At 37.1% G+C, this 12,365-nt stretch overlaps 1 protein-coding gene across 4 annotated transcripts in view; it reads right to left on the minus strand.

Annotated features, from left to right (window-relative positions):
* BRD10 (bromodomain containing 10) overlaps positions 1-12,359 on the minus strand; it is a 108,282-nt gene extending 95,923 nt beyond the window's left edge. For 2 of the 4 annotated variants that reach the window (XM_023728600.1, XM_004373484.3), the window contains exon 1: positions 12,137-12,359. In XM_023728600.1, coding sequence (XP_023584368.1) covers positions 12,137-12,321 — 185 coding nt within the window. In that variant the 5' untranslated portion in view covers positions 12,322-12,359. Of the gene's footprint in view, positions 1-4,196; positions 4,217-7,601; positions 8,967-12,136 lie in introns of those variants that run through there. The other 2 variants (XM_023728601.1, XM_023728603.1) reach the window with 2 other exon arrangements.
* Between the last annotated feature and the right edge of the window lie 6 nt (positions 12,360-12,365).

Raw genomic sequence — 12,365 nt, forward strand, 5'->3', positions numbered from 1 at the left:
AAGGGAGAATGAAGAAAACTAATACAACGGAAAGATTAGTCCAAAGGACTAATGGACCACATCTTCCACAGCCTCCACCAGACTGACTCCAGTACGAATAGATGGTGCCCAGCTACCACCACTGACTGCTCTGACAGGAAATCACAATAGAGGGTCCCAGACAGAACTGGAGAAAAATGCAGAACAAAATTCTAACTCACAAAAAAGGACCAGACTTACTGGCCTGACAAAGACTGGAGAAACACTGAAAGTATGGCCCCTGGACACCCTTTTAGCTCAGTAATGAAGTCACTCTTGAGGTTCAACCTTCAGCCAGATATTAGACAGGCCCATAAAACAAAACGAGACTAAAGGGGCACAAAAGCCCACGGACAAGGACTAGAAGGCAGGAGAGGACAGGAAAGCTGGTAAAATGGAACCCAAGGTCAAGAAGGGAAAGTGTTGACATGTCATAGAGTTGTTAACCAATGTCATAAAACAATATGTGTACTGTTTAATGAGAAACTATTTGTTCTGTAAATCTTCATCTAAAGTACAATTAAAAAAAAAAAAAGATGATCATGGATAAAATGGGAGAAAAATGTAGAATAGAACTCAAATTCCTAAAAAAGGCCACATCTACAGGACCGATATAGATCAGAGGAACCCCCAAGACTATCATCTTAAGAGACCCTTTGAACTTAGAATTGAAGCTATTTCTGCAGATCACCTTTCAGCCAAATAACAGATTGGAGTAATGTGCTCCCTTAAACAATTAACTGTGAGACCAAATAGTCAACATTTACCCAAAATCAAAGATAAGAAGACAAGGAAGGGAAGGGAATCTAGGTCAATGGAAACAGAGCAAACAGAATGGAAATAATACGAAAGCTGACACATTGTAAAAACTGTAACCAATGGCACAAACAATCTGTATAAAAATATTTAAAGGGAAACCTAATGTTCTTTGTAAACTTTCACCTAAAACACAATAAAATATTATTTAAAAAAATAAAACAGATTACAAGCAGTTGAGAACAAGACCCAGGGTCTCTGACTTCAAGCCAATGCTTCTTTTTTATTTTAATGATATTTATCATGTTAGCACTAATGCTTTTATATGATTCTGAATTGAAATCAATTTTCTCAGACTATAAATAAAGTAGCTTGCTATGGAAATTACTTTCATGTTCTAAGCTACACTGAAGGAAGAAACTTAGAATGAATTACTTGTCATATAAAGTTCAATAGGTGAATTTTAAATGTAAATGAAAATAAAAACTATTATAAAGTCATCATTTATTATCTTTCATTTTAACAAAGTCAACAAAATTACATTATGCCATCATGCTAAATCTAGTAATTTATAACTGATTTTAAATGTAAAACCAGAACCTAAAAAAAGTACTCTTGTTAAAAAAAAAAAAATCTGAATTTGGTGGAGTTTCTAGATCCAACTACCAATTTATATGAATACAGAAGACAAAGGAACACAATGTTGCCAACAAAATTCAAGAATGTATGAAACTCCAGAGAAATAACCTAGTTTCTTCAACAATCAATGTAAGATAGAGGGAGAGACAGAGAGACAAAGATAGGAAGATGGAGATGGAGAAGAGGCACTAAGAGGGAGGGAAGAATAGAAAGGAAAACCTCTAAATATATGAACCAATCACAACGTTCGTATTTATTTGGACTGTGATTCAAACAAACCATATAAAAATAAAAATTATCATTTTTAAAACAACTGGAAATTTGAACACTGGATGTTTGCTATTTGAACACAGACTGTATATTTGCTATTAAGATTTTCTTTTTGGGCTAATGGTTATACACACACGCATACACTTTCTACTGAGAGTCACAAACTGAAGCATCTACAGGATAATATGCTGTAATGATTTGCTTCAAAATAATACAGAAGTGGAGAGGTCTAGACGGAGTGTGGACGGGGCAGAACTCGCCATGATAAATATTGTTGGGGACTGGAAAATGGGCACATGGGAGTTCATTATAATATTATTTTGCTTTTTTGTATGCTAAGAATTCTCCAAAATAAAAAAGTTTTTACAAAATGTAAAACCAATATAAGACTAAAGATGACGTTGTATAATGTTCTATGACAAACTCATGACTTTAAAGGACTCTGTACATTTTAAAGGAATAATGCACACACCTAGCATCATGTCTCATCTCTGTCCTCAACCCTATTCCTCACTATTCACTTGTGACTTCTTCTGTTCTACATTAAGATATGAGATATCCACATGATGATATGACATACAAATCTGCTTCCCATTTCTCTCCTGCCTCCCCTTTATTCCTGCTCTAACCCAAAATACAATGCTAATAAGGGTTGGCAAATGTATATGTAGTACTAAAGACATACCTCAATGAAAGAAAAACTCTAAATCTAAGGTAAAATCAAACATGAAATAGTGGCACCAAATCCTAAGTCATCAGCTCTCAAACTTTACTGCACGTAAAAATCATTTAGGGAGCTTATTAAAAATGCAGATTCCTACTTATCACTGAGATTCTGAGTCAAAAGAATTGGGGTGGGATCAAGCAATCTGCTTTCTCGCACCATTCTAATGCTGGCGATCTGGGAAACACACTTTGAGCGACATTATCTTTCTAAAAAGCCTTCGAAATGACCTTCAGAACTTGTAACCATCTACCGCTTAATTTCAACAGCCATAAAAGCGAAACAGCAACAAAGCAAGCCCTCATAGATTTTACATTCTAGAGACAGGAAGAAAAAGGTGTGTGGGGGTGTGTGTGGGTGTGGGTGTGGGGGGGGGTGTAGTTAAATTGTATTATATATAAAGAGCCCTGGTGGCATAGTTAAGCGTTCAGCTGCTAACTGAAAGGTCAGTGGTTCGAACTCACCAGCCGCTCCTCAGATTAAAGATGTCACAGTCTGCTCCAGTAAAGATTACAGCCTAGAAAACTCTATAAGGCAGTTTTTCTCTGTCACATGGGGTTGCTATCAGTCGAAAAGGACTCAATGGCACCCAACAACAATAACAAATTATGTTAGGTAGCAATAAATGCTATGAAGAAAAATAAAGAAAGTTATAAGGGATAGAGAACGATCAGGGAGAGGAATACTGCTTTAGACAGGATGGCCAGGAAAAGCTTGCAGATAAGGTGGCATCAGAGAAGTAAGTGAGGGAGCCAGGGAATGAGGATATCTGTGGCAAGAGAGCCAAATTTAAACTTGCCTTCACTCGAGCACAAATATTCTAGGCAAATATAAAACGTGTTCAATTTTGTTTATTGATTATTTTCTAATATTTATGTCTACCATTTTTAAGTAACTAAAAAACAAAAAAACAAACCCACTGCCATGGAGTCAATTCTGACTCATAGCCAACCTACAGGACAGACTAAACTGCCCCATAGGGCATCCAAGGAGCAGCCGGTAGATTCGAACTGCCAATCTTTTGGTTAGCAGCCGAACTCTTAACCACCGCACCACCAGGGCTCTATTTTGAACGAATTAAGATATGTTAAAAATTGGGTTTTGCGACCTAGCATGGAAACAATCTATACTTAGAATGGCTTCTACGGAAAAACATTTCTATTTAACAAGTTCTTCAGACGATCTATTTCTCTCCTTCAGTGCAAAATGAAACAGACTGTGTTCTTATCTTTCGGGCAAACACTGAGAAAAGCCCTTTAATTCGCTGAGAACTGTATGTTTGGCAGAATTTTGGTGTCCCTTACCACATTTGTTAGGCAATCTATCATCAAAATTGAAAAGCAATTTTAAAAACATAAAACATGAAATGCCCTGAGGAGAAGAACTAATATTCTACCCGACTGCACATTTTAAGGGAGAGATTTTTGTTATCAGCCTCAAAAAGCTGAGAATGCACACCACATATTTCCAGGCTAGAAAAGACCATAAAATAAAAGGAACCTCTAAAGCTTTTGCAAACCAAAACTATTGTTATTTTAAATTGAGTTTCACTATTCGAAAGAAAACTTGTCTAGCAAATGAGATGTACCTGAGGGAAGGAGCTGTCCTTTGAAAAGATATGATTTCGTGTCACTTCATGTGCTAAATAACAATTCAAACATTTTCTGTTTTATATCTTGGCAATGTTTTTCATTGCTTCTAGTTTAGAAAACTTAAATTCTCACAGAAGAGCAATATTAGTAAAGTACTTAGAAAGTACAGCAAAAGGTTTATAGTCAAGCTATTTTACCTTAAACTGGTTTATCTCAATCTGTTTCCCATTTCTTTTTTTTTTTTTAAATCTTTTGGTGGTATGCCTACATGAAAATGAACAAATGTGAATTCCAAGACACACTAACATATAAAAAGCTATTGAAAAGTTATTTTTGTCTGAAGGTACTTTCAGATGGCTATACTCAAAAGCTCTAAGTAGGAAAGTTTGGAGTGAGTTCTTGGCATAAGCTATTCTGAGTCCTTAAGGCTGCACCTAAAAAAATTGTAGATTTTATATTTTGAATGGTATTATTAAAAAACAGTAACACATAGTCATAGTAGAAATTAAAAATCAGAAAAAGTAGAAGGGAAAAATAACCTGCGTTCCATTACCTAGAGTTACAACTTTTAATATTGTCTTACAGGTGTGGTGATATTTATTTTTTACCCAGTTTTTCACCTATATAGTTTATTCAAAATTGTAAATATTAATTTTCCTTAAAATTCTTTTTTCCTACAAAATATGCTTATTGTAGAAAATCTAGAATACAGAAAAGTGAAAAAAGAAAATAAAAAACATCCAGGATTTCTCCACCTAGGAATAATCACTATTAACATTTTATTGGTTTTCCTTGGTCTTGTTTTAAAAGCGTATACACTTACTATCCTGATTTTTTAAGCACAATTAATTCTGGACAGGTCCCAGCTGGAAGATGATAGAACAAGGGGCTTGGTGATGGATAATACTACCACTGGGGTTTATTAGTCTTATCCAATTTAAAAAAAAAAAAGAACCTCAAGTAATTTAAAATGAATTTTAAACATTCATGTTATTATGCAAGTTCCTTAGGAATGAAAATGGCCATTATTTGTTCTGGGCAATTCTAATTTTATGGAGATAGCCTAGAGATGATTTGAAAACTAAAATACAGCTATGATAGGGGCTGAATCTTCTCTCCAAAGGCATGATTTTTTTTCCTGCTCTAGTTTATTTTTTACAAACAAAAAATACAAGGGCACAAATACAATGAGGAACAGACTATGAGGCAAAACACATTAGAATCTAATAGGATACTTTTATCACATTAAATCTAAATCGTTCACTAATATTTTCAAATGAAACAAAAGCCTCTTTAAATAATAAAGTCTACAAGTTTACCAGGAGTCCCTGGGTGGTGCAAACAGTTGAGCCCTCGACTACTAGCCAAAAGCTTGGCAGTTGGAACCCACAGAGAGATGCCTTGGAAAAGAGGCCTGGCAAACGGTTTCTGAGAAGTCACAGCATTGAAAACTCTATGGAGTGTATCTACTCTGCACACATGGGGTCATCATGAGTCAGAATCGACTCAACCAACGGCAACTAGCAACAACAAGTTTACTATATTCCAAAGAAAATTTTTTACTTATTCCAGAAGAAACTCTTTTCAGCTTCATTAACTACCCACCCACTGCCATCCAGTTGATTCTGACTCATAGCAACCCCAGAGGGTTTCCAAGGCTGTAAATCTCTACAAACCAGACCGCCACATCTTTCTCCTGCGGAGTCATGGGAGGTTTCGAACCACCCACCTTTCAGTTAGCAGTCAATCGCTTTACCCACTGTGCCACCAGGGCTCCTTATTAACTACCTCCCTCTTCCCAATTAAGTATTTGTTTTTAATATACATTATATATGTTTTAGGAGTCCCAGTGTGGCACCAATGGTTAAATGCTGGACTGCTAACCTAAAGGTTGGCAGTTCAAACCCACTCAGAGGTGCCTCCGAAGACAGGCCTGGCGATTTGTTTCTGAAAGGTCACGGCCTTGAAAACCCTATGGAGCATTTCTACTCTGGCCAAATGGGGTCACCATGAGTTGGAACTGACTTGATGGCAACTAGCAACAAGAACAATATATATATTTTAATCATAATCCTTGTAATCTTCTTTCCAGAGTGAAAACAGTCAATTCTCACACAAAGTTCTGCCTCTGGTCCCCTTGTGTGTTTTTACCAGACTCTCTCCTAGGCAATCTTGTACACTCCCATTTCTTCACTCATCATCCTTCTGCAGATTAACTTCTAACTCAACATCTGTAGCCCTAGTCACTCTGCTGAGCTCCATATGCTCCCTTCTGATAATTCTCAGCTGGACAGCTCCAAATGAATGGCTGTTCTCATGTTTCTCAGCCCAAGGAAACATTTCCTCACCTGGCCTCAAATGCTCAAATTCATTTTGGACGTCGCACTCTTCTCTATACCCTGCATTCAAGTTTGCTATTTTACCTCTTTTGCCTGATGAGGTCATCTCTTTTTTATCCACCTCCACCTTTCTTTTCCTACTGCTTACTATCTCTTGCAAGAATTATCTCAATAACATTTTAATTGGCTTCCTTCATTTTCTCTCCTTACATTTCAGCCTTCAAGCCTGAAAATACTAGTAAAATCATGACACTCCCTTCGTTAAAACCTGAGATGGATCTATACTGCCTAGACTCTAAATTCCTTAGCAAGCATTTAAGAGCCTCCATAATTGGCCCTAGCCTACCATTCTAGACTTACCTGTCACTACAGGTCTTCACCACCCTACACTCTAACCACTGGGTATAAATTAACCAAAACCAAAACCCACTGCTATTCAGTCGATTCTGACTCTACAGGACAGCAGGAGAACTGCCCCATAGGGTTTCCAAGGCTGCAAATCTTTACAGAAGCAGACTGCCACATCTTTCTCCTGTGGAGCAGCTGGTGGTTCGAGCTGCCAATCTTTCGGTTAGCAGCCGAGTGCTTAACCACTGTACCATCAGAACCCCTTTTGGGTATAAATTATTGGCCCCCAAATATTCCACATTCATCTGGCTCCATAACTTCACTTGTGTGTTTCTGTTTACCTACCACCTTGAAGTACGGGATAATGTCCTGTTTATCAGTATATCCATAAGGTTTTACATACTACCTAGCACAGAATAGTTCAAATAATTATTCAATGAACTCCTTAACTCTACCTCTTAAAATTCTACTCACCTTCAAAACCTACCTCAAAATCTATGACCTTTGAATAAAATCAAGAGCTCCCCATCCCCTGCCCAGTAACTGTCTATCTTTTGCACTCTGACATTTTATAATATAGCTCATTACAGTTGTCTTCAAAGTATGCTCCCTAAGAATACTATTATTTCATGAGCTGAACCAAGCTGTACCATGAAAAATCCAAAAGTGATTATGTCCTCCAATCGGTAGAGAAAAGAAAAAAATCAAGATACTAGATAGAATCTCTTCAATTAAGGGCTTCCTCCCATAATCTAAGCCTTTTGTACCACCTAACAAAAAATAAAATGTTGAATACAACTAAGTATAATATAACAATATTCAGACTGTTCTGCAAATAATTCATGACTTCTAGGTGTTCTGACAACGGAACAAGTTTTAGAATCTTGGTTTTAACGTATGTACCTTTCACCATACCTGCGTGCGTGTTTCTTCCTATCTTTTAAAACTTCTTGGGGGCAAGGACTGTCTTGCTCACCCCCCAAGTCCTAGAAACCATACAGGTACTCCAAAAATGTCTTATTAACTGAAGTCTTTCATCCTTTCATAACTGCACTTAAACATTTTCTGAACCTTCCCTAAACACATTTAAAAAAAAAAAAGAATGGTAACTACAATAAATAGAATTACACCGAGTATCAAGCTCTACATTCTATAGTTCTGAACAACAGACAAATCCAAATTCTACTGCCAAAGATTCAAAATTTTTAAATATTTAGATAAAAATAGATGGAATTATGGACTCCAGAGGGAGTTAAACCACAGGGGAGAAATGAGCATCTAATTAAAATTTCTAGTTAATTTCTAGGTTGTAATCTTAATTGAGTATAGGTAAGTACACAAAAACTCAAACTTAGAAGAGGATTAAAATCAGTCTACTATAATATTCATTTTTATTTCAATTACTTATAGTTGAAAATCTCTAAAAATTTTAGAGGCTTTACGACAATGATTTGTACTCTCATCTCCAAAGGAAAAAAAATATTCTGCCAACTAAAAAACAGTTACAAATCTAAAGAGCCTTCAACTACATTTTAGCCCATTCAGCAATATTAGCCCATTACATGTACCATTCTTTAATAGCAACTTAATTCAGAAATCAAGAATAATGTTAACATGAACATATTGTATTCAAGCTTATTTTCACCAAAAGATTATCTTAAATAGCCAAAATTAAAATTTTTAAATTCATCTTTATTGAGGTCACTGGTGATGCCTTTCCTTTAACCACAACTTTTAAAATTAGGAAATGCCATCTTCTGGCTACATGATAATAGTCTTAAAGCTTTCAAAAACATCATCATTTCAAAATTAATTCTGGGAAAGGCAAAAATTCTTATTAATATAAGACTCTGCACATAACTTCCCATTAAGTATTTTATATTCTTTTCCACTTAGTATATATTTTTACCTCATTTCTAATGCTAGTGGCAATTTCTCACAGTTGCCTTAAATTAATGAGATCTAAAATATAACTTCCTTGAGAACAGATACGTTGCCCAATAGAGAAAATAGTACCTATAGGTGGTCAAAATTGTATTTTTAATATTAACATTAAAAAGATGTATTGGGACTTTCAAAATATTGTGTCACATTAGAATAAGACAATATACACATATGCAGCTCAATATGAAATTTATTAGTGCAATTAACCAGGCTCCAGAAACTAAACAACATAGCAGAGTTGTTTTAGCCCTAGTTCTGTCATAATTATTTCATATATATATAGATAGACAAATAGATACAGATACACACACACATACATATATACATATATATACACACACAGAACTGCCCTGTAGGGTTTCCAAGGAGCAGCTGGTGGATTTGAACTACCAAACCTTTTGGTTAGCTGCAGAGCTCTTAACCACTGCACCACCAGGGCCTCATAAAACACACTATTGTGTATTATAAATATATATAAACTATAAATATTTATAGATTATTTATAGATCATATACTTGTGGTGCTATTATAAACATGACAAAACAAAAATCAAAAACAGAAAGTATAAAGGGATAAAACAAAAAGAGAAATACACTGAAGTTCTAACGTTTTCTTCCCTGATCTCAGTGGGTCATCCATGTACCTCCTGAGGTGGAGACACGACTCTGGATACCACACTGTAGCTATACAGAGAACTACCTGTAGTTCCCAGAAACACTATGCTGTTTCATGCCTTGCACTCACTGTAATTCAGCATTCTGGAATGCTCCTCCCACCATCCTGAAAAAAATACAGTAGCAATCTCCACTTCTTCAAGGGTCAGTTCAAGTATGAACTTACTTTAATACCTTTTAACTAGTCTCCCCCTTCTCCTTTCCTCTTTTCACCCACCATCCCCTCACCTTCCTCGAAGTTTCCCTTGCACCTTGTACGTGCCTTTGTTATAGCATCATTACAATATATTTTTATCTTTTTAAGTATCTGTTTCCCTACTCAACTATAAACTACTTAAGGACAGCGTACTTATCTTCTGCTATCAGGGACTAGAACATCTAACTGTAGTAGACACGCAAATATGTGTACAACCAAGTAACCTAGTCTAACACCCCCAAAGTATAGATGAAGAAACTGAGACTCAAGTTACACGTGCTGAAGGTACTACATAATGCCACTGGGCTGCTCTCTAATGACTGTGTGGCATCCTCTTTATCTAATGTACTTTTTTTTTCACCAGACATCTTAGTAGTATATGGAGCTGCGGTAAGGTCCTACTCCAGGAATTTGGAAATAAGAATAGAAATTAATTCAGCACCTTAAAAATATTTACCAGAAGACACAAGAAAACTTAAATGATAATATCCAAGGGATTCATTGGTCTTTATTTCTAAAACACCACACAGCACTTTAAGATACTTATAAATAAGGTATCTGAGTCATTTATTTGCCAGAAATCATATTCATGTGCAGTTTACAGAATACTGTTCTAGAGCATCTACATATCCTAACTGCATCCCAAAAGTTGTAACTTATGCTTTTGTCAAAGTTGTGCTCACTTAAATCACTTACTTAGTAATGACTCAGATTTTAGGCTGGTATGAAGAAATAATTCACTAGTGTCCACACACTTGGCAAATCTATTATTTACAGAGTGTTTACATATATCAAACACCAAAAAAGTGGGAACTGAAAATAACTATCTCGCCATATTACTTTTTGCCACTAAAATGCAAAAGTTTTTACATCTCTTGGTCTGAGAATGTAGGAAATATATTATTAGGTTTATAAACTATACAATGAATTTAATGTCTAAGTATGGCAGCTACTAGATCACTCTGGAATACAGTATTCTGACCACTGGCCACAGAGAATGACGATTCTAAGCATTTACAAATTTACCTTTATGTAAAAGAGAAAACAGTCTCCCTGCTCCTTTGCAGGACCCATAAAATATTATACACACAGTGCTTTTGAAAAACACCTATAACTCATTCAAACCTATATCCCACTTCTCAGCACTTTCATGCAGCCATTCTCTTGCCTATTCTGGATCCTTGCTTCCACATCAGTAAATCTGGAAGCTTGGACTAGGTGAACCCTCAGGTTACAGTCAGGTCAAAAACATGTGACTTCAATTAGGAATATATTTAACTACTTAAAATTAATGACATGTGAATAGGTTGTTTCTTAGGTGAGATAACTATAAAGCACTGCAGACACAGTGGAGTGCTTTGTTAAAATCTGCTACACAGGCATACTGCCACTAAAAAAGGTAGTAAAAGTAATTTACAAAAAATTTGTAATTATTCCATTACCAAATAATTCTAACGACTCAAGCACTATGCTAACTACTGTTTCCAGTGAGAGAAGTCACTGATTGTCTTGCAAACAACATACGTGAAGCCAGTGACAAATACAGATTAATTAGACAGATAATTTATTTTTAAGTTATAATTATAAGCCAATGACCAAAAAATTGTTAGCACAACTTTTCAGGAGCAACTCTGTAAAAGAACCAAGCATGAGGTAATTATTCATTCTATTCAAATTAATATTGTAATGGCTAGCACTTAAACTGGGCTGGCCATGCAGCCAGCACTGTTGCTTTTTACATTTATTAATTCATTTAATCGTCACAGCTACCCTATGAGGTAAGTACTATTTATTATCCCCATTTTACAGATGACGAAAATGAGGCCGAAAAGGTTAAGAGACTTGGTCAAGTTCGCTCAGCCAGTAAACACTCAAAGTATTATTCTCACCCAACTACCAACAACCTTCAATTATTTTTCTATTCCTGAAGAATTTCCACTTGAGAAATTAATTTGGCTCACATCAATTATATAATGATTATAAAATCAATACACGTATCTTAGTAGCTTCCTGTCTTAGATTATTTCCTTTTACGAAAGAAAAAGAACTGACTCCGGATATATGAAAGAAGCACACCAAGAGCGGGGGCCCGCCTGAAAATGCCTATGATTTCTAGAAGAATAAACACAAATGTCTAAGCTTATTAGAAACTTAGTGTTGCCGCGTTCCCTAGTATTGCAAAAACTCGGTCTCCACAGCTGAAAGCCGAGACAAAAAGATCGGTAGTGCTCCTGAGGAAACAACACCCCATAAAACCCTGATGGCCGACACGGGGAGTAAAAAGATACAAATTCTAGAAACAACCACATTAGACACAAGTCAAACTTATTTCTCTGACGATAGTTCGTCCTTAAAAACAAATCCAAAAAATTTCGTGCTAAAACTGTAAGTTGCGAGTTCACCTGCTACCTCCCTGAAACTTCTTCTCTGCCTGCCCGCCAGAGTCCTGTCACCGTGCAGCGCGCACGGTCGCCCCTCGGCCCAGGTCGCGGGCCACCACCCGCCGCCCCTCCCTGGGTCCAGCCCCGCCGCCGCACCTATCAGCGCCGCCCCCGGCCTGGCCCGGCCCTCCGCGGACACGTGTGAGGGTGTGTTTGTGTCGGTCTGTCAATCCCACCCGGCCGGGGCTCGCTTACCGAGAGAGCAGCGCCAGCTTCTGCTCCAGCATCATCTCCAGCTTCTGGCCCTGCTTGGAGATCCAGTGGTCCACACCGTGCAGGCGGTAGCACGTCTCCAGCATCGACCTGAAGTCCGCCACGAACTCGGTGATGCCCGCATACTGGCCGCGGGAGAACTTCTCCTCCATCTTCAGCAGACACATGCCCGGCCCGGACGGCGGCGGAGCGCGGCCGCCCCGGGCCCCGG

Source organism: Trichechus manatus, unplaced genomic scaffold, assembly GCF_000243295.1.
Source record: "Trichechus manatus latirostris isolate Lorelei unplaced genomic scaffold, TriManLat1.0 scaffold00025, whole genome shotgun sequence".
Classification (NCBI taxonomy): Eukaryota; Metazoa; Chordata; class Mammalia; order Sirenia; family Trichechidae; genus Trichechus; species Trichechus manatus.